At 40.7% G+C, this 22,354-nt stretch overlaps 3 protein-coding genes across 4 annotated transcripts; 2 read left to right on the top strand and 1 right to left on the bottom strand.

The window, feature by feature from the left end:
* Nucleotides 1-209: 209 nt before the first annotated feature.
* map3k9 (mitogen-activated protein kinase kinase kinase 9) lies at nucleotides 210-13,311 on the top strand. Its single transcript, XM_077560095.1, has 11 exons — nucleotides 210-873; nucleotides 2,359-2,772; nucleotides 4,930-5,110; nucleotides 5,345-5,493; nucleotides 6,877-7,052; nucleotides 7,122-7,362; nucleotides 7,663-7,785; nucleotides 8,598-8,703; nucleotides 8,911-9,023; nucleotides 9,835-10,458; nucleotides 11,304-13,311. Exons 1-11 carry the CDS (start codon nucleotides 486-488, stop codon nucleotides 11,669-11,671), a joined length of 2,883 nt encoding a protein of 960 aa, XP_077416221.1. The 5' UTR covers nucleotides 210-485; the 3' UTR covers nucleotides 11,672-13,311.
* Nucleotides 13,312-13,365: 54 nt separating this feature from the next.
* ttc9 (tetratricopeptide repeat domain 9) lies at nucleotides 13,366-16,989 on the bottom strand. The gene is made up of 3 exons (XM_077560099.1): nucleotides 16,333-16,989; nucleotides 15,067-15,249; nucleotides 13,366-14,217 (listed from the first exon to the last, which is right to left on the bottom strand). The coding sequence occupies exons 1-3, from the start codon at nucleotides 16,850-16,852 to the stop codon at nucleotides 14,135-14,137; spliced, it is 786 nt and encodes a 261-aa protein (XP_077416225.1). The 5' UTR covers nucleotides 16,853-16,989; the 3' UTR covers nucleotides 13,366-14,134.
* A 2,443-nt stretch (nucleotides 16,990-19,432) lies between these two features.
* Nucleotides 19,433-22,209, top strand: med6 (mediator complex subunit 6). 2 transcript variants are annotated; one of them, XM_077581496.1, is made up of 8 exons: nucleotides 19,433-19,565; nucleotides 20,014-20,173; nucleotides 20,291-20,382; nucleotides 20,520-20,602; nucleotides 20,853-20,961; nucleotides 21,038-21,153; nucleotides 21,419-21,446; nucleotides 21,718-22,209. In XM_077581496.1, exons 1-8 carry the CDS (start codon nucleotides 19,544-19,546, stop codon nucleotides 21,849-21,851), a joined length of 744 nt encoding a protein of 247 aa, XP_077437622.1. In that variant the 5' UTR covers nucleotides 19,433-19,543; the 3' UTR covers nucleotides 21,852-22,209. The 2 variants fall into 2 exon arrangements, with proteins under 2 accessions (XP_077437622.1, XP_077437612.1); XM_077581486.1 differs by having other exon boundaries at nucleotides 19,507-19,580.
* The last annotated feature ends 145 nt before the right edge of the window (nucleotides 22,210-22,354 follow it).

The following is a 22,354-nucleotide window of genomic DNA, read 5'->3' as shown; positions in this document are numbered from 1 at the left end:
AGCGATATGGTAAAAATGCCTTTACAAATTTGTGTGGCAATTATTGTTTGAAGACTTCTAAATTATTAATCAAAATATTCATTTAAAAATGTTATCAAATTATATACATTTTAATTAAAAACAACTTGAATCGTGATATTTTAAACGTATGTTTTGGGGCCGGTGTGTGACGTTACAGGGCGGGCCCTGAGCAGTTGAATGACGCGCACGCGCACCAATAGGAGGCCAGGAGAGCTTCGCGTGTTGATGCAGACGATGACAGCTCGCCGCTAGCGATGACCGTGAGTTTTTGTGTCTTTTTGTGTTTGATTGGAGACACAAAAATGACTACACGTTTTACCCAGAATGCAGCTCGGCGACGTCAGATGCAGCGCGCGCGCGGGATTAACCGCGATTTAAGTTAGCTAGCGAGCTAGCTAGCTAGTCTCCAGGTGAATGCGCCTGCCGCTGCCGCTGAGATCCGGGCCGCCCCATGGACCGCCTCCATGGATGTCCCCCCCAAAGCGGCTTCGGCGGGGCACGCGCCGAGCCCCGGGCCCGGCGTCCCCTCCTCGGATGAAGCAGATATCTTCCGCTGGCCCACGCCGGAGGAAGAGGATGGGGAGAACGGCGCCGAGCCACTGCCGGAGGCGGCACCTGCCGGCCGCTGGACGGCTGTGTTCGACTACGAGGCGACGGCGGACGACGAGCTGAATCTCCGCCGGGGGGACCTGGTGGAGGTGCTGTCCAAGGACTCGCTGGTGTCCGGGGACGAGGGCTGGTGGACCGGCGTGGTGGCAGACCGGGTGGGCATTTTCCCCTGCAACTATGTTAGCAGGGGCGTGCCGGAGGAGAGGCGGGCCGCCTCGACGCAGGAAGTGCCCTCCTTGCACGGTGAGTACCCCTTTGTGCTGTGTTGTGTGTTCGAGCCAAATGTTGATACCGACAGCATGTCAACATTGATGATTGACAGGCTTTAATGAAATCTTACTTTTAACGTTCACTTTCCCTCCGTGTTGAGCTGCTGCAGCGGTGTAATACGATTTTAATTTGAAAGCTGTAACCCAAATTATCTTTCCCCATTGAAATGCATAGAAAATCCTGTAATCCATTCCAGCAAAAAAATAAATAAAAATAAGGAGAAGGGTAATGTCTCAATGATATTGCACTTTGTAACAAAATATAGTAATGAATGACATGACAAAATAGACCCCCCCCCCCCCCCCAAAAAAAAAAAATGCCACCATGCTGCTTCCCGTTTTGGCCTCCCAGGGGCAGTGTAAGACACCATAGATGGCTCAGCTCTTTGCAGAGGATAAAGACTGACCGTCATGTTATTGAATTACTAAATGTGTTGTTGCACTATTTGTGTTCAAATATCAATTGTGTAAGGTTTACACAGCAATCGTGCTGAAGGTCATGTGCTTGATTTAAATGCACAATGTATAATTATCCTATTTTTATATTAATTTGACCACAAACTTCAACTTGGAGTAGCATTAAACAGCTTAAAGCATCTTATTTTTGCTGAATTGTACACTATTTGCCAACGTGCTGCTTATTGTGAAGTGATTTGAATTGGGTTCACTGCCACCATACAGAACTCCTATCTCAAATGAGGGACTCGTAAGTCAAGGTACTGTTTGCGTGGGTTAGGGATATAGTTGCGTCTCAAGTTGCAAAAATTTGGGAATAGGAGAACCTTCACTCCAAAAATGTGTATAATCGCCTGTATTAATTTTAAACCTTGAATGTACCCTACCTAAAATATCCCCAGATACTTAAATTTATCTTACAACACTACCCTTAAAATTACATGATTTACAGATGATTTGATTTTGTACAAATGCCAGGATAACAACAAGTCTGAGATGTGAGCCTGGCTTGTTTGGGCTGGGCTGTTCCTCCTCCGCTGGCCTACTTTCATGCACCACCTCAAATATTCATGAGGGTCTGCTCAAAGAGGAGGGGGTCCCTCTGGGAATGTAACTAGGGTTGGAAACTTTCCATGGCCATTAGGGAGGATTTATGGGAATTAATCTTAGTAAAATAAACACAACTTTATAAAATGTAGAGCTATCTACTTTGCATGAATTTCTGCACTCTGCTCATGACAAAATAAAATGTTTAAGTTTATGCTTGACTGTGATACCTTTCATTTTCTCTCAATCCCCAATTAATTCCAATAATCCCGTGGAAATGTTCCCATTTAAAATACAGTATTTCCAAAATTCCACAGCATAACTCAACCGTAGCAATTTACCGAGAACTTAACGGAAATTTACTGGAAATTGTACACCTCTTTTCTAACCCTAAGTGTAACATACTGTATTTGTAATGAACGTTTTTGTAACAATGATCAATTTCCTCCCTCCTCAGTCCTGCAAATTGACTTCTCTGAGCTAACCCTGGAGGAGATCATCGGTGTCGGCGGCTTCGGCAAGGTGTACCGGGCGGTTTGGCGTGGCGCCGAGGTGGCGGTGAAGGCGGCGCGGCGGGACCCCGACGAGGACGCCGAGCAGACTCTGGCCAGCGTTTGTCAGGAGGCCAAACTCTTCGCCATGCTGGATCATGCCAACGTTATGGCGCTGCTGGGCGCGTGCCTTCGCCAGCCCAATCTGTGCCTGGTGATGGAGTATGCCCGTGGCGGCTCCCTGAACCGGGTCCTGGCGGGCAAACGCGTGCCGCCCTGCGCCCTGGTGGACTGGGCGGTGCAGGTGGCCCGGGGAATGCGCTACCTGCACGACCAGGCCATCGTCACAATCATTCACAGAGACCTCAAGTCCAGCAACGGTAGGTCACTAACAAATTCTTATGACATTTTTGGCGTGACCGAATGATTTGTACAATTTTAAGTGATTATTAATTGATGATCAAAAAGTTTATGAATCATCATTTGGTCATTTATTGTAGTTCCACACATGAGATCAAAAAGGAAAAGTTGTCCGTGTGGATGTCTGTAATTTTTTAAATCCCAAAATTTATTAGTGAGGATTTTCCTCACGTGCGCACACGCCCACACATAACATTGGCCGGCGACGAGCCTTTGCTGGCTGCTTCCTATTGGCCGACTTGGAGTGTTAAGTCACCGCAGGGGGGATGACACCCAAACACTGAGGGATGTGTCAATTAATCGCTTCATACAGATTTAACTTAACAGGTAAAATTACCGAATGAACAATACTGAGCTCTGCAGGAAAAAAATTAATAAAAAATAAAAATAAAAAAACTTAACAGTCGCAGGCTGTCATCAAATGTGTTGTAAGTTAGCATTTTCAAAATAAAATCAAAAGGCTGATATTTTATTTATTTTTGGCCATTAAACAAAAAAAAAACATTCATACCTTCCCCACTCCCCCCCAAAAAATAAGCAAAAATAATGATAATTGTCTGATAATCATTTTTTTCTTTCTGTTGTGAAGTTAAATAAATACTAAAGTACAACGTATTGTAAAACTGTTAAATGTAATTAAGGGACTATAACATAAGCTTTTAAATTAATTAGCTAATTAACTCATTTGCTCCCCAAAACGTATAAATGCGATCTATTTTAAATATTGTAAGTTCCCCAAAGACGCATTTATAAGTTTTTTTTTATGCTAGCGCATACAGAAGGATTTGATGCAGCCACTCAACTGCAAAGAACGGTTGAGGAAATTGTAGTTATTGCAAAAACGACCAGCAGGTGGCAGCAGAGCAAAAGAGATCAACGAGGGCCATGTTGAAAAAAAAACTGATTTACCCACAGCTCTATACAGCTTTGTGAATAATGATGAAACTTAGCTATATTCTAATGCTAACTGCTGCAAATCGGAAACAGATAGAAATCTACTTTTTTTATTTATTTGTAGGTTCCATGTTTTTATAGCAATAGAACACAATCTTCTGTAGGCCTTCCAAAATCAGTCAAAATCCAGTAAAACAGCCGGGAGCGAACGGGATTGCTTCCGTGAAAAATGGCTGTGAGTGAATGAGTTAATCAGTTATCAACATTTTATTTAGCCAAATATTGGAATTGGCATCGGCCTGAATAAATCCTTAGGCCCTAATTTATTGCAGCTAAACTGGCTAAAAAAATAAATAATTAAGTTGGTGACTAGACGCAAATGGACAACATTGAGCCCAGAGGGGTTTTAGAGCAGCAGGACCTCCTTTTAAAGCACATTTTGAAATAACGCCACATGAAAGGTGAGCTTGGCGCGCACCCTCCCCGCCGGGGCGGATGGCCTGGATGAATGGTGGAGGAGGAGAGAGTGAATTGCAGTTTCACCACTGCACTTAAGTAGAAGTCAGCTAATGCAGCGAGATCATTAGCATGTGTTTCATTCTGCTTACTTCCTCGTTCGTGTATGTGTTTGAAATCCCTCCCCATCCACTTCCACTATCCACTATATAGTGAGTTTGCCTTTTCGTAGTTTTCTTCAAATGTGTAAGTTATGACCTGTATTATAAAAAGTCTCCACACCCCCTGTTTAAATGCTATATTTTGTAATATTAAAAAATTCCCCCCCACCATTAACGTGAAGTTAAACCTATGCAGGTAGTTAATTTTTTATTTTTTTTGAAGGGGAAACAGTGGGTTAGCTATTCCACCCAAATTGGGTTACAGTATGGTGAAGAATTTGCAATATGCTCAGAAAAATCTGTCATGCAGTGAAGCCACAAAAATAGATTGCTGATAAAGTGAGGGACGACAACTACTCTGTCTCACAACTTGGTTTGTTTGTTCTCTTTTTCTACTCCAAACCTCTCATCTCCTCCCACAAAACCCTTTTTACCCCCGTTTCCTCCTCCATTTTTGTGTTATTGCTTTCGTCTTCACTTAACAAAATTTTTTTTTTTACTCGTTATCCTCCTTCCTTTCGTCGTCGACATGCGCAAACCCACCCAACATCCACCCCCCCCTCCCCCTCCCACCTCGTCATACCTCTCCCACCCCACGCCCTCCAGTCCTCATCCTGGAGAGACTCGAGAGGGATGACTTGAGCAACAAGACACTGAAGATCACAGACTTTGGGCTGGCGCGCGAATGGCAGCGTACCACCAAGATGAGCGCGGCGGGCACCTACGCCTGGATGGCGCCCGAGGTCATCCGCTCGTCTACCTTCTCCAAGGGTAGCGACGTTTGGAGGTGGGCAAGCAGCTGCGGGGCTTTGCGGCACATCGGAAAAAAAGTCTACAAAACTTTTTTTTTTTAAGGTTCAGCTGGGGACGCAAGTTGCCGTAGCGAATAGCAGTCCTTTGAGAGACGTCACTGAGAGGGGGCTCTTGTTTTGCTCACCTTAATATCTGCCATCTTCAAAGCTGCAACGTGACTTTTCCGAACTCCTTGTTAAGAAATGTGCTTGTGTGTTTGCTTCTCCAGTTACGGTGTGCTGCTGTGGGAGTTGCTGACCGGCGAAGTGCCATTCCGGGGAATCGATGGCCTGGCGGTAGCTTACGGCGTGGCCATGAACAAGCTGGCATTGCCCATCCCCTCCACGTGTCCTGAATCCTTTGCGCGCCTCATGGAGGGTAAGACATGCTCACGTTAAGCCAATTTGACTGAGCAATTTTGTATGTCTATCATAAGAAGACCCACCAAAAAAAATCTCAACAAGACGCACAAAAAAAATCTCAACAAGACCCACACAAAAACTCTCAATGAGAAGACCCACCCCAAAAAAACTCTCAATGAGAAGACCCACCCCAAAAAAACTCTCAATGAGAAGACCCACCCCAAAAAAACTCTCAATGAGAAGACCCACCCCAAAAAAATTCTCAATGAGAAGACCCACAAAAAAAAATCTCAACGAGAAGACCCACAAAAAAAAATCTCAACGAGAAGACCCGCAAAAAAATCTCAACGAGAAGACCTGCAAAAAAAATCTCAACGAGAAGACCCGCAAAAAAAAATCTCAACGAGAAGACCCGCAAAAAAAATCTCAACGAGAAGACCCGCAAAAAAATCTCAATGAGAAGACCCACAAAAAAAATCTCAATGAGAAGACCCACAAAAAAAATCTCAACAAGACCTACACAAAAAAAATCTCAATGAGAAGACCCACACAAAAAAAATATCAACGAGAAGACCCACACAAAAAAATATCAACGAGAAGACCCACAAAAAAATCTCGATGAAAAGACCCACAAAAAAAATCTCAATGAGAAGACCCACAAAAAAAATCTCTACCAGACCTACACAAAAAAAATCTCAATGAGAAGACCCACACAAAAAAATATCAACGAGAAGTCCCACACAAAAAAATATCAACGAGAAGACCCACAAAAAAATCTCAATGAGAAGACCCACAAAAAAAATCTCAATGAGAAGACCCACAAAACAAATCTCAACAAGACCCACACAAAAACTCTCAATGAGAAGACCCACCCCAAAAAAACTCTCAATGAGAAGGCCCATCCCAAAAAAACTCTCAATGAGAAGACCCACCCCAAAAAATCTCAACGAGAAGACCCACAAAAAAAATCTCAACGAGAAGACCCACAAAAAAAATCTCAACGAGAAGACCCACAAAAAAAAATCTCAACAAGACTTAAACAAAAAAAATCTCAACGAGAAGACCCACACAAAAAAATCGCAACGAGAAGACCCACACAAAAAAAATCTCAACGAGAAGACCCACAAAAAAATCTCAACAAGACCTACACAAAAAAATCTCAATGAGAAGACCCACACCAAAAAAAACCTAAACGAGAAGACCCACACAAAAAAAAAATCTAAACGAGAAGACCCACACAAAAAAATATCAACGAGAAGACCCACAAAAAAATATCATTGAGTAGAACCCCCCCCCCCCCCCCCCCCCAAAAAAAAAAAAATAAAATAAAAATAACAACAACTCACCAACCTGGTTGTATTGTTTATCTCTAACTGTGATGTCATCGTCACAATCGCAGGTTGCTGGAGCTCGGACCCTCACTCCCGGCCGCCCTTTGCCAACATTCTGGAGCACCTGGCCACCATTGAGGAGTCGGGATTCTTCGAGATGCCGGCCGAGTCCTTTTGCTCGCTGCAGGACGACTGGAAGCTGGAGATACAACAGATGTTTGACCAGCTGCGGACCAAGGAGAAGGTAGGAGGAGTCTGGTGTACCTAATGAAGAGTCCTGTGTGACGAAAAGACATCATTTCTTTGGCATCAGGAGCTGCGTTCGTGGGAGGAGGAACTGACGCAGGCGGCGCTGCAGCAGAAGTGCCAGGAGGAGGCGCTGCGGCGGCGCGAGCAAGAGCTGGCCGAGCGTGAGATCCACATCCTGGAGCGCGAGCTCAACATCATCATCCACCAACTGTACCGCGACAAGCCGCATGTAGAGCGGCGCCAGGGAAAGTTCCGGCGCCAGCGCCTTAAAGTCAAGGATGGCAACAGGATTAGCCTGCCGCTAGGTAATTTAGCACCACCACATTTGGATGCTATCATGAGTAGACATACAGGCTGCCATTTTGGTTGGTGGAAAATCAAAATCAGACCTCAAAGCTAGTTTGACGTAGTAACATACAATTTGGTTGACATGTTTGTCATGAGTAGACACACAAAAAAGTCTCAAGCAGCCATTCCCAAAAACACTTACACTTACAGATTTGATGATTTGATGCTACCAAATGTAAAGGGAGAGATAGTGGATGCAGATTAAAATAAAACCAATTACCGGTACTTAATTTATTTTATTTGATTTTTATTTTTAGATTTCCAGCACAAGATCACTGTCCAGGCATCACCATCACACGATCGTCGCAGAAGTTTGCTCAGCAGTGGCTCCAGCCCTCCCACCAGCCCGCCGCTGCTCCCTCGCCTCCGAGCCATCCAGCGTATGCTTAACGCACACCAAACCATCCTCATTGGAAAAAAAAATAATAGAGGTGTCAGGCGGTTAATTTTTTTTATCGTAATTATTCGCAAATAGTTAACAAACGATTAATCACAATTTTTATACCTGTTTTTATACCATTTGTGCAATAAAAATACAATAATTTTCATAGTCTTAACATAAAAGTAAAAAAAAAAAAACTAACAGAAATATGGCTGCCTCACTGATACAGTAATTTCATAATAATTCATAAAATTGAGTAAAAAAAAAAAACAGCTGTAAAAAAAAAAACTAGTGTGATATTGATTTGTGTTAAGGTCATTTTTCTCTAGATGGCATTAATTGCATTTGTAAGACATTGTTGGCAGCTCAGTGCATTTTTCATATTAAAAGCTATCTAATCTTTAACATGAAGTAACTTGTGAGATTCTGCATGTTTTTAAAATTGTAAAATACAACTTAACCCCAGTCTCCGCAAATATATGGATTTAACACACTCATTTTGACACCCCTAATAATAAAAATAATAATATACAAGTATTTTCCAAATTTATAGCTAACATTTCTTTTAGAAAAATCGTTTGCTTCAAGTTGTGTAGCCACTCCCAGTTAAAGTTGAATGTAAAACTCAACATAAAAAACTGTACTATTTAACCAAACCACATAACTTTGTTTTACTTACGTCCGTTATTTTAATACAGATTTATAATTGGAAGTGCAATAAAACTAACATTGATTTCACAGTAATTATAAACCTTTAGCTGAAATAAAAAAATCAATGAAGCTCAAACGTATCTTTCTTTTTCTACTCAGTCACGCCGCGGGAGGGTTGCGAAAAGGAAGTTGAAAGGAGGGGCTCTAGGAAAAAAGGCAGGACGCGAGTGTGCGGACCGCACCGGGAGCACAGCGCCGACTCCAGGTAATTAAACGCATGCTGTAATCGAAGATGGTGATAGTCGGGTCGATTAATTGATGATGTCGTTCATATTTTGTTCAGTTGTCAAATCAATGAACATGCTTTCTTGTTGCATTGGCCACACCCACTGAGATTCTAATCCAATCAGATTCTACGGTCGTCGTGTCATAGTTTTCCGCGCTATGCTAATGCTAACGTGACTGCCGACAGCGCGAGGCCCGCCGCCGAGGGCAGCCGGCAGCGTTCCTGCAGCGCCCCCAACCTGCGCCGCTCCCCCAGACACAGTCCCGCCGTGCCCGGAGTGCCAAGCCTCCTGGAGATTGGTAAATTCTGCTCCCATCACAGTCATTTGAACAGCACAGGCCATGTTTTAAGTTTTTTTTTTAAATATTTTTACGATAATTAATGTGATTGCTGTTATTTTTTTCTGCCTTTTCTTATTATTTAAAACTTTTTTTTGTCATGTTTTGCTCTTTATATTGAAAATAATTGAATTTATTTATTTATTGTAATCATTATTTTATTTTATTTATTTAAAATATTTTAAAATATTAATAAATATTTTTTAATCCTATTAACTCATTTGCTCCCATAAATGTATAAAAATGTTCTATTTTAAACATTGCCATGGTCCCAAAAATGTATTTATACATTTGTTTTGTTTTTTATGTTAGAGCTAAGGCTTTGATGCAGCCTCTGACCTGCTTAAACCAATTGAAGTTATTACAATAAAAACGGCCAGCAGGTGGCAGCAGAGTATAAGAAATCAGCCAGGGCCATGTTGCAACAAACTCTTTTTTTTGTGAATAATGATGAAACTTAGCTATATTTTAATGCTAATTGCTGCAAAACAGAAACAGATAGAAATTTACTTTTTTTTCTGATGAAAAAAGAGACTCTAATCTTTCTTTTGGTAGGTTCCATGTTTTTATAGCAATAGAACACAATATTCTATGGGCCTTGCAAAATCAGTCAAAATCCAGTAAAACAGCCGGGAGCGAAGGGGGTTGCTTCAGTGAAAATGGCTGGGAGTGAATGAGTTAACTATTTGAACGACTGCTCTGAATTTGTGTATATTTTGTGTAGTTAACAAGATTTTCAAATGAATGAAATCATTGCTATTCATCCGTATAGAAAATGAAGACTGCTGCTTCGCCAACGACTCAGAAGCCAGCCCAGCTCAGACGTACCTGCGCCCGCCCAGCCAAGAAGACGACCAATCGGCAGCCGGCGGGGATCCTTTCCCGGACATCCACGTTCCGCCTGCGACGCCGAGCCGCAAGAGCCCTGGCGGAGGTCGACGCTCGGAGCTGGTGCTCCTGGGCTGCGGCGCTTTGCTGGCGGCGGCCGGGCTGGGTTACAACCTGTTGACGCTGGCTCGGCCCGAGGAGGGCGTCAAATCGCGCTGGGACGCCTTCTTCCACGCTCACAGACTCTTCCGCCGGGACAGCCCGCTGAGGATCCCGCCGTCGTCGTCCTCCCCGGACCGCGACTCGTCCACGCGCTCGCTGCTGCGCTCCGACAGCGACGAGCCGCCAGTTGCGCCGCCCGCGCGTCGCCACGGCAACGCTCTGGTCAACACCCACCTGGAGAGCTTCAAGCGCAACCCGCGCCAGTCGCTCACTCCCACGCATGTGCCCTGCGCACCGAGCGCCGGCGCCAGCCTGCGACGCACGCCGTCCGATGGCGCCATCAGGAAGAGTTGCCCGCCAAACAACCTGGAACCTTTGCTGGAGCAAACCATCTTGGAGAGCACAGGTAAGAGCAACATTTAGCTTGTTATAATCTAATTAATAGATCATTTATCATTTTGAGACCTTGATTAACTCATTCACTCCCAGCCATTTTCTCTGAAGCAACAGCTTTCGCTCCCGGCTGTTTTACTGGATTTTGACTGATTTTTGCAAGGCCCATAGAATATTGTGATCTATTGCTATGAAACCAAAACAAACAGAGTTTCTTGTTTCATCAAGAAAAAAAATAATATTTGTATCTGTTTCTGTTTTGCAGCAATTAGCGTTAGAATATAGCTAAGTTTCATCAATATTTACATTCCTGGTGAAAACACTGAGGAAAAAGAGCTTGTTGCAACATGGCCATGGCTGATCTCTTATACTCAGCTGCCACCTGCTGGCTGTTTTTAACTAGTATTACACTTTAATGCAAAATTAAAATCAATCCGATTAGTCGATTGAATAATTGATAGATTAATTCTGAAAATATTCGATAGTGATAGCATTAGGTCCGTAGACACTAGTCGAGAATTTGGTAGTCTTCTAAGACTGGTTTTAGTTTGGTTGAAGGAAAATAAAACAAACAAAATAAAACATTTACTTTGAAAGACAGTCAATGATCAACATTTTTCCATTTTTGCTAACATGTTACGGACTAAACCAGTGAAAAATGGCTTTTTCGGGTTCAGGTATGTCTGAGCTTGGTCACAAAGCAGAAGTCTTTATTTTCTATGAGGACAAAATCAATGATTACATTCATTAAAAAAAAAAAAAACCTCAATCTGAAACTGAAAAAAAATTGTAATTGGATTGCCCTTTAATTAAATCCAGACTGTTACCTTCAGCAGTCTTCTCATTCCACTCCCCTAGGGGGCGCCTTTCGAGGTTTCACAGACAACTCCTCGGCCGTCCCCCGCCTGCCGGACCCCAATGTGGTGTTCCCGCCCACACCTCGCCGTCGCTGCGCCCCCGAGCGCCCCAAAACCTTGGACATCCTGGCGCGGCCGCGGCCCTCGGCGCGACCTCGTTGCGACGCCTTCCACCCTGAAGCGCGCGGCCGCGGCAACTCGCCGGCGGCGCACACCTCCAGCACGGAGACTCCGCCCACCGTGGAGGGAGCGCCCACGCCTTACTCCCCCTACAGGGGGCGCAACCTTCTGGATGCGCAGGACGAGGGCCAATGCCGCGACGGCACCGTGCCGCTGCGCAGCAAAGACTCGGCGGGACACTTTTACTGACTTTTTCCCAATCTTTCACTCATTCCCGAGACCCAAATCACGTTAAGCACTACCTCTCTCCCGCCCACCCCCGCGAAAAAAAAAAAAAAAGCATCATGAATGTACCGCACACGCTTTCAAGTTTTAGTAGATTGACACTTCACGAATGCACCATTTACACTAAAGCAGCAGCAGCTTGTTTGCATCCAACTTAAAGGGAACGACCGTTACGTATTTTAACATGCATCGTAAGCGGAGATGTGATGAGAGTTCAAATGCATGCGGAGCTCGCTGCCGATTAGTAATTGGTACGTATGTTTGTTATTTATTTGCCTTCATTTGTGACCCGATTCACTGCAATCTGAGCAGTATGATTTTTTTTATTTATTACCTTTTTATTTATTATTTTGCTTTCAAAGTTATTTATTTATTTATTGTATACCAATGACAACAATACCTCAAGGGGAAATTAAGTTCTTTGCAAAAAGATTACCAAAACAAATTGAAGTCTCAGGTTGCAAAGATGCTAACATGAGCATCAAAGAACCACAAAAAAATATATATATAAATATATATATATATATATATATATATATATATATATATATATATATATATATAAATAAGGCTCTTAAAAATAAACATCAAAGGATGTCAAAAAACTATTTGACAAAAATTGAGGCTCACAAAAAATTTACTATCATGAGTGTTTTTAAATTTAAAAAATGGTGGAACAGAAAAATGTGGTAAAAGGTTTGAGGATGAAATTAGTTTGGGGCTCATGTTTAGCTAAATTAGCATCAAAGATTACAATTTAAAATTGGAATTTAAAAAAATTGTTGCCTAAAAAAAATTTAAACTCAAAATGTTTTAAAATAATTTAAAGCATTGTTTTAGATTTAAATTTAAAAACAAATTAAAGATTAAAATGTTATTGTTATTATTATTATTATTTTTTATATTTATCAATTTATAAAAATAAAAAAAACAAGACGCTCACAAAAATATAGTAAAAAAGGTTACCGGGAAAATTGTTAATATTAAATAAGTAGCTTGCAAAAAATGCAGTAAAATGAACATTAATGTGTACAATTAAGAATATTACGCTCACCAGAATGTAGAAAAATGAGCGTAATTCGTTTCTTTTCTTCTTTTTTTTTTTTAAGCAAAATTTGTAGTGAAATGACCAAATACTGAGACTCACAAAAAGTCATAAAATGACCATTGGAGCCTCTTTATTCTAATTTTATTCTATAAAAATTAATTTAATACTAAATACATCAACTATAACAAATATAGTTAATCTAATAATGAAAAATTAAATGACTTTTTTTTTTTTTACAAAAAAAAACAAATGACTAAATAATTTAACTGCAATCAAAGCTACATATCAAGTTTCTTGCAATTAAGCAAAAAAAACATTTTTTGTTTCATTTCACCCTGTTCGTTTATTTATTTATTTTTTTACTTGAATCCCCCATACAAAGCCTGCTACAGCGTGTAACGCAAAGTCAACATGAGATCCGCTTGCTGCTATGCGACTCACAACGTACGTGCGTGTGAGCAACGTGTCTGATGTGCCGGACTGGACGTTTAAAAAAAAAAAAAAAAGGATCGAAACGAAGGTGGCGCGCGACACCATTAAAACACAATTCAACTCATTTCACTGTCGTCTCTCTTCTCTTCATTTCCACTCAGAAAGTGTTTGGCTGAGGTGTTGTTTTTGAAAATGTATTTATTATTTACACATTTGCTCTCTTCGATCAGCATTTGTATTCACTTGAAAGTATAACCGTAAAAATAATACCAATAAACAGTGAGATGATCCACTCTCATCACAACAATAATACAAGCACAACATAAATACAATACATACAGTGTGTACTCATTAAATATTGTGATATGATCCAAGTGCTTTGTTTTAGGTGTGCATCACCAAAGAATCCCCCCCACCCACCCCCATTGTGATGATTTTTCTATCTACGAACACTTTTCTGTGATATGTATCTTTTTAATTTGTAGTGGCAACGGTGTGCTTTTTTTGTGTGTGTACTAGTCTGCCAATACAAACTACTGTACATGCATTTTCCTCGAAAGCACCATACGAAGTAACAATAGTTTGTGGTCGTGCGGTTGCCTGTTACTCATCGCCTCCATTTTGAGATGATGTGTTGTACGAAGGGGGGGGCGGCTGGAATTCAAACCAGAGACTCTACAAACGCCTATTTGCGTTCTTTGTTGTTGTTACCGCTGTGCTTCCTCTCCAGCATAAAGTATGTTTGGACTGGCAGTGATTTGTAAATAATAATAATAATAACATCTTAAACTTTTGGGAAGTGCACAGGCAGTGGTCGAAGTGCCATCGGATCGGAACATTCCTTACTGCTATACAATGACAAGTCCGGGCGGCACACAGTGAGGGGCGGGACAGGAAGTGGCGATGAGTTGGAAAAGTCATCCGTGCCCTTCTTTTTTTTTTTTTTTTTATGTGGCGTCTTTCTTTTCCCTCTGAGCGCTGCGACGGATCTTCATCTCTGTCAGCTGGATATAGCGGATGACGTTGGTGTCTGCAATGCAAGCACAGAAAAGAGCCCCCATAATTTGTTTGTTTTTTTATGCTGTCAAATATTTTTTGTGTACTTGTTTTTTTTTTTAACATTCATTTTATTGGATTTTATGTTCGTTTTATTGATTCTTTTCTGTTTTATCTTGTCCAGGTTTTTTTTTTTTAATGTAAATTACCCTTTGACCTCTTAGAAATATATTTTTTTAATGTTACTGTTTAGTTTATTTTTTTTTTTGTTTTGTTTTTATTCCAAGTTTTGTTTTCATTTTTTGTTGCATTTTATGGTGTCCTTTTATTTTATATTTTACAATTTTTTTTAATATATATTTTGAATTTTATTTATTTATTAGGTTTATAATTTACTATTTGTATTCTGTTTTGCATTTTACTTATGCATTTAAATCAATTTTTACATTTATATTTTTCACATTAAGTCAATATTTTGTTTTTCATATTTTATTTATTTTATGATCATAATTTGTGTTTTTTATTTTATTCCATTCTAGTTTTATTTTACTTTTTTATATTCAATTTACATTTTATTACATTTATATTCTATTTTGCATTTTATTTATATATTTAAATCATTTTTTAAAAATATTTTTCACATTTGGTCTCGTAATATTTAGTTTCTCATATTGTAATTTTATTTTATTTTTTTATCATAAATTGTGTTGTATTTATTTTATTGTATTCTAGTTTTATTTTACTTTTTGTATTTAATGTACATTTTATTATTATGCACTTTTTAAATCTTTTTATTACATGCGTTTTCTCTTTTAAATAGATTTGTTTATGTCCATAATGTATTATTTGTATTGTATTATTTTAATGCATGTGTGTTTTTCACCTGACGGCTCCTGTTTGTGCGACTCCTTCAGGTAATAGAGGGCCTTCTGGAAGTCCCCCAGGTGGTAGTAGGCCACACCCGAGCGGTACAGGGCCTTAAAGTTCTTGCCCTCCTTGTGCAGCACCTTGAGGCAGTACTCCTTCACACGCTCGTAGTTGACCAGCTCCATCTGGAGGAGGCAGGCTGGGTGACGTGGAGTGGAGAAGGAAAGTCAGTGACCTCCATGACTCATTCTGCTTATGACTCGTTCAGGACTCGCTGGATTGTTGCCGTTATTTTGGCAACGGCGGTGTAGCGCGGTGGATTTTGGTGGGTTGGAGCGCTGCCTCGCAACAATAATGTTCTGGACTCAATTCTGTGTTGTTTTGAGTTGCTTCTCTCGAGTCCAAAAAAAAACGAATTTGGTTCGCCTTTGATGTTTGTCAAATTATGACAGGTTCATGGATGACCAGATTGCGGTTGTTAGCAAAAACACTGATTGAGAATGATTGTCTTGTTTACGAAAATATAATGTTAGATTTCACTTACGACTGAATTGGTGTCGATTCATGAATGGCTAAAAGCCGCTTATCGTTACTCACGTCCTTTTTTTTTTTAGTGCTCTGTAAAATCGGCAGTGTTAGTTAAACACCAACAGAGTTGAATTCAACACTTTATTAGTGTAAAGTGATCCACATTAAATATAGTTAAAATAACAGTTTTGAAGGTTTTGTTTTACACTAAGATGGAGTTAAAACAACTCTGATGCTTGTTGAAATTGAACACGAGTCAACAGTGTTGATTCTACACTGCGTAGTGTTAAGATATAACACCATCTTTAAGTTGCTTTCATTAACACTAGAAGTGTTAATATTCATGAATGTGGTAAATTAACACTGCCGGAGTTGAAAATATCAAACTTTTTAACACCCATTTTTGCAGCTGCTGCAAGGAAAAGTCAGTGTTTCTAAGTGATAAGCGAGGAGACGAAATTGGTGTTGACTCGTCTCGTCAAAGTGCAGGTGCGAAGGCGGGGCTTAATTACATCTCTGGGAGTTAACCTTACACAAGGTATGATCAACTCTGTACACCGTTTAACTCCGTAAATGTTAAAATTACACGTCAGGAGTTAAAATCAACTCCCAAAAATGTAACCATGAAATTTTAACACCCCCCACTAAGTGTGGTGTAATGTAAATAAATGTAAGGTAGTATAAGGTCGTTTGATTTACTGTAGTGGAATAATGCCGCGAAGAGCAATGTGACGTCATGTAGTGTATAGTTGACCTGCTAGGCTGTTGTAGCACTCCAGCTCGGCGTTCTCCATGGCCCCCTTCTGCTCCTCCGTCAGCGGGCTGGACTTGCCGATGGCGGCCAGCAGCGACTTGGAGCCTCCGCCGTCCGGGTCGCCGAGCACCCGGCACAGCCCCTTCATCTCCAGCAGCGCGCGGTGGTACTTGCCGATGGCCTCGCGGTATTTCTTGTCCTTGTAGCACTGCGTGCCCTGGCACTTGAAGTCCAGCGCTCGCCGGACGGCGTCGGCGGGCTCGCTGTGCGACGGCTGCTTCACCATGGAGGTGCCGCTGGAGGTCCCTCCGTGGTGGTGGTGCGGGTGGTGGCTGTGGTGGTGCCGCTGGTGGGGGCGGGCATCTTTGCTCCGGCCGCCGCCGGGAGGAGGCTGCGCGCCCGCCTGGTGCCTCGGGGGCCCGCCACTGTGGTCAGCCGCGAGGCCGCCTTTGCTCGCCTCCACCCTGGGGCCGCCGACCACGACGTCGTGCCCGGCTTGGATCAAGCTCATTTTCGACATGGATCTTCAAAATCGTCCTTCCTCCCTCGACTTTTCACTGCATCCTGAGCCTTCCTCCCTCCTCCTCCTCCTCCTCTTCGATGTCGCAGATGGTGCGTCCTCTTCTGGCGCAAAGCTGCTGGATGATGCACACTCTGAATGTGCGCGCGCGCATTTGCGTGCGTGCGCGTCCCTGCCATGCTTGAAGAGTCAAGGGATTTTTAAAAAATAAATTTTTCTTTTTCAATTTTAATTGATTCTCTATTTGAGCAATTTGAACGTTATAATATGAAAATAATACAATATATTATTTTAAAAATACTTTTTCAGATTTATTTTAATTATGCGGAATATTATAATAGGATAAATAAATTATGTTTTATTGTACTGTATGTTATTTTTAAAAAGAAATACCATTTGTTGGAATTTTCAAGTTTTCCCTTCTGCCTCTTTGGTGCACTTTTTTTTCATATTTTCTTTATTTTCTTTTATTTTTTTATTTTTCTTATATTCTGGCTTGATTAATTAATTTATGACCCATTTATACGTATTTTGCATGTACATTTGTTATATATGGTCAGATGTATTTATTTGCGAATTAAACTATATTTTGAATGTGTATTTGTATTTTTATTTTTTTTTTACACTTTCCCCATGTTTCTGGAACATTTATTAGTTATTTGTATTAATTCTTCTTTTTTTTCCAGCAATTTATTACCTTTTGATGACCATGTGTAAAAAGCCTCCTCCCGGCCTCTCTATGGCCAAGCTGTTGGTTCCACATGTCATATGTAATCCTAAAGTGTGACGTTTTTTTATTATTTTTATTATTATGTGATGTATGATTAAGTGATTAGTTCTGTGTACTAGCTGTTAAATGTAAAATATGAGCAAAGCATGTCAAACACTTGACATCTGATATGTATTTGTATATCCTTCTATTATTTGGTTGTTTTGCATGCTCGCATGATAGAATTATTCTCTAACTGCCAGTTCATAAGGAAATACCCATGTCAGGAGCAAACAATAACCCCCTTCATGTCATTTTTAGTCTTGCGTGCTGAACCAGATAAACATCTCCTCGCGGCTTGTCCTCTCTTGCCCCAACTGCAGCACAGTCATCTTGTAATCAAAGAGACTCGCGACCAGAAGCTCCATCCGTCGCCTGACAGCCTATGATGCCATTATTTGTGGAGCATGATGTCATTGTTTGTGTGTGGTGCAGATGCGAAGACAAGTTTTCCCAATGTCATAAATGATCTCAAGCGAAAATATACTGAATAACGCTATGTTCGCTACTAGCTGGGCAGGGCCTCACTTCCATCTCTGTCGATGGGTGATGTGAAGCCTTCCCATTTTTAAGCCCCCCCGGATCTACGCCCATGGTATTTTGGTATTTTTTACGAGCTGCAGTCGTGACCCACCAGTTGAGGATCACTGTTTTTTTTTTTTTTTGCATTTGTGCTTCTGTGTCACACACTGACAGTGCTGGTGAGCTCAGCTGTGTTTTTGGGCGTGTCACTCAAATTCCACAGTCCCTCCTGACCACATTTTAAGGCCTGGGAGGGCTGTTAAGTGTGAGTGCATATAGAGCCGGCGGTTATATAAAGCCTGTTTTCATGTCTCCGTATAATACCGTGTCTTTAAATAGTGGGCTGTTGTCAAGCAAACATAATTTGGGAGGTGGAGGAGTAGCCTATACTGTTTGACTTTATTTGACATTTTATAGTACACATGTACCGTAGCTATTGTTAACCCTCGGCTTGATGGATTTGACTACACTTTCATTTTGTTTATGGCCAAAAACAGTGTCAGATTTGAGTTTTTTTGCTTTAAAAACTATTTAAATAACATCAGTTCATGTCATTAGTATAATTCGTTTATTTTTTGATCCTTCAAATTATTATTTTTTGCTCAATGTGCAAAAACAACCTAAAAACTATATTTTTAATTTTAAAATAATTTTTCTCAGCATTGTATCACCATTTTTCTTCTACTGCTAAATCAACAGAGGGAGCTTCCACTTCCTATATCAGGGGTCACTAACATGGATCCCACAGGCACCAGGTTGCTAAATCTTAAGGACCACTTAAGAAGCATGCAGGGTTGTTCTAAAAATAGCTCACCATCGAGATGCATACATTTTTGGGGGCGGGTGTTGCTACTTAAAAATAATAATAATAATCACATATATATATAATTATTATTATTGTTTATATATATATATATATATATATATATATATATATATATATATATATATATATATATATATATATATATATATATACCAGTGAGCTGCATCTACATTTCTTTAGCTGCTATTTAAAAAGATAACAATAAATAAATCACACTTGCATTGGTGTAAATTTGGAAATGACAGTCCAGTGGACCCCCACTTGCAGTTCGGCACCTATGGATTCACTTATTCGTTATTTAATGATCGAATCAAGGGTAAAGAGATTACGTTGCAGATCATCCTAACAATTCAACTGATAGGCTATTGCCTATATTTTTTGTTTTTAAATCAAATCTGTGTAACTTGAAAAGGTCCCTTGATTATCCATTAAATCAGTTATAAATAATATAAATGCCCTTCTGAAGTCAAATTCCTCGTTCCCCGAGCCTGGAAACTCGCCTCTGACGTCATCATAAAGCGACCCGACAATCCTGACTTCGCACGTCCTTTTTGTGCGACCGTTTATTTATGTCATGGCGTCGGTGGATTTCAGAGGTGGCGAAAACAATGGTTTCGTTATAATTTAATTCATATAGACATGAATGTGTTTTTGGCAATAGAAGAGGAGCGAATGAGTTAAACTTTAGGTTCAATAATTATATGAAGAATCAATGTATTTCTGTTGTTCGTTGATTGTTGTTGAGCGTTTAGTGTTAGCGGCTAGCATTAGCAGCGCGTTTATTTTCATTTATGAAATGGAAGGGGGTGTTCTCACCAGAGATGACCTTTGCATATTAATCAAGACTGCTATGTATGCTCTTTAATAACATCGACGTTGAACGTAAAGTAATCACTGGCGCATTATTTATATTACTTTACCCTGATAACCTGACTTCCATCTTATTTCCAAAGTCATGTTCTAATGATCTAGCGAGTAAATGATATGTACACACTTGATGTGTGGCTTGCATCTTACTAAAATGTATTCTGATTCACTTTGCAGAGAACCTGTTGGGCATATCCTGGGTGGACAGCGGCTTGGTGCCTATCCTCAACCCTGGAAATGTACTCGACTACTTTTCGGAGAGGAGTAATCCCTTCTATGACCGCACTTGTAATAACGAGGTGGTGAAAATGCAGAGGCTCAGCCTGGACCATCTCAAGTATGGCCATCTCGCTGTCACTATTGTGGAATATTCTAACTAAATAAATATTTGTTTTGGGAAGAATTTTTTTTGATTATGTGTCGGTTGACTGTACAGTGTTTCCTTGCTTTGCAGTCAGATGGTGGGAGTAGAGTACATTCTTCTCCATGCGCAAGAGCCCATTCTCTACATCATCCGTAAGCAACAGAGGCAGTCACCGACGCAAGGTTTGTATCGTGTGTCCCAAAAGACCATACATCATTTTTTGTTGTTGTTGTTGTAGCTTCAGGATTTTCACTGTTGAGGATCAGTAAGGGATGTGTTGTTTACACACCATTTTCTTGTCTAATTTTGCACCAACCAGTGATTCCCTTGGCTGACTACTACATCATCATAGGAGTGGTCTATCAGGCCCCGGACCTCAGCACGGTCATCAGCTCCAGAGCGGTGAGGACCAGTACAGTGAATAACCTCCGCTATTGGTGGGGAATAGGGACCGATTTAAACGTAAAAAATATTGGACAAAAAATACAGAACAATAAGAAAATAATAGACTTTTTTTTTTCGAAATTCAGATTTAAAATGCTTTTGAGCAAAACGTAGAATCTTTAAAAAAAAAAATATTGCACAAAAATACAAATACAGCATGATTACAAGATGGCAATATTTTATTTATTTATTTATTTGACCATTTCAGCTTTCTGCAGTTCACGGCATCCAGTCTGCGTTTGACGAAGCCATGTCCTACTGTCGCTACCATCCCTCCAAAGGATACTGGTGGCACTTCAAAGACCAGGAGGAGAGAGGTGGAGCATATTCGCTCACACGGACTTCACGCAATGTCACAAGAACATGCCAAATAAATAAATGATGTTTTGACAGAAAAAAACAAGCCAAAGTCCAAGAAGAAAGAGGAGCCCGGTTCACTCTTCCAGAGACATCGTGTGGACACTCTGCTTCTGGACCTCAGGTCAAAGTTCCCGCCAACCTTCTACCAGGTACTTTGTCTGATTTCAGTCATTTGTTGACATATTCAGATGACATTCTCCGTATAAAGGTGTCTCGTCAACCACTTTGAATAAGAGTAAAATCACAGAATCACGAGGAGAATGTTTTCAATATCCCCAAATAAAGTTGTAATATTGTGAAAATAAAGCCATAGAATTATAAGGAAAATGAATAAATTTGGCATGTAACAAGGGTACTCAAATGTTTGCTTAAAAAAAAAAAAGTATTTACCGTGTGTTCTTTCTGCAATTTCAGCCAAAGCCCGGAGAGAAGCCCATTCCAGGTAGGATTTCAATTGTATTGACATGTCAATTAACTACTAGGGCTGAACAATAAATCAAAATCAAACTGACATTACAATGTATATAGTACAATGCAATTTCAGAATTACACAAGCTGCTATTTGGGGAAAAAAATCATAGTTTCATGAAATAAAAAGCACACAAGACAACCTTGCCTAACAAACTCGTAACACAAGCAGGAACAAATCTACGTAAGCTACTGTGTGTGGCTAATGAAAACATTAGTAACGTTTTTTAAAATGTGTGTCTCAGTGGAAGTGAAAAAAGAGCCCGAACCTCCCACGGAAATAGTCAAACAAGAGGAAAGGGAGCCGGCGGCCAAATCCTCCGCCCCCACCGCGCCGGCCAGCAAGCCGCCTCCCGAGAAGCGAGCGCGGCTCCAGTGACCACCATCACGACAACCGACTTATTCCGCTTCCTGGCCCCCGATGTGATCAGGATGAGAAAGTTGTTCCCGTGTCGGGCCTGGATGCCTCGCATACAGCATTATTGAATAACGATAAAGATGAACCCTGGTGGGGATGAGCCAGCGGATGTTTGATGATCTTTTTGATGACATCAGCATTTTGCATCCAGGATCAGTTTCATTCCTGCTCGTCTTTTTTTTTTTTTTTTTTTTTTTACACATGCAGGAATGATGATGCGTCGTCGGCTCCTGCGGGAACCCAAGATTCCTCATCCGTCTTATTTCATACACTGCGCTTTATTGTCTGTTTTGTGTAATAAATGTATTATGTTATTATATACCCGTTCATTTTTATTATTTACAACAGGGGACTCTGAACATTCTTGTCATTTGTTTTTTTTAATTGAAAAATGACAAATTCAGCGGAAAACTCCTCTGTTATGATTGTTACACAATATGTTTTATGGATCTTGTGTTAAACAT

Source organism: Vanacampus margaritifer, chromosome 1 (assembly GCF_051991255.1).
Source record: "Vanacampus margaritifer isolate UIUO_Vmar chromosome 1, RoL_Vmar_1.0, whole genome shotgun sequence".
Taxonomy (NCBI): Eukaryota; Metazoa; Chordata; class Actinopteri; order Syngnathiformes; family Syngnathidae; genus Vanacampus; species Vanacampus margaritifer.
The sequence above is the reverse complement of the archived record's forward strand: the minus strand, read 5'-3'. Positions and strand labels throughout refer to the sequence as shown.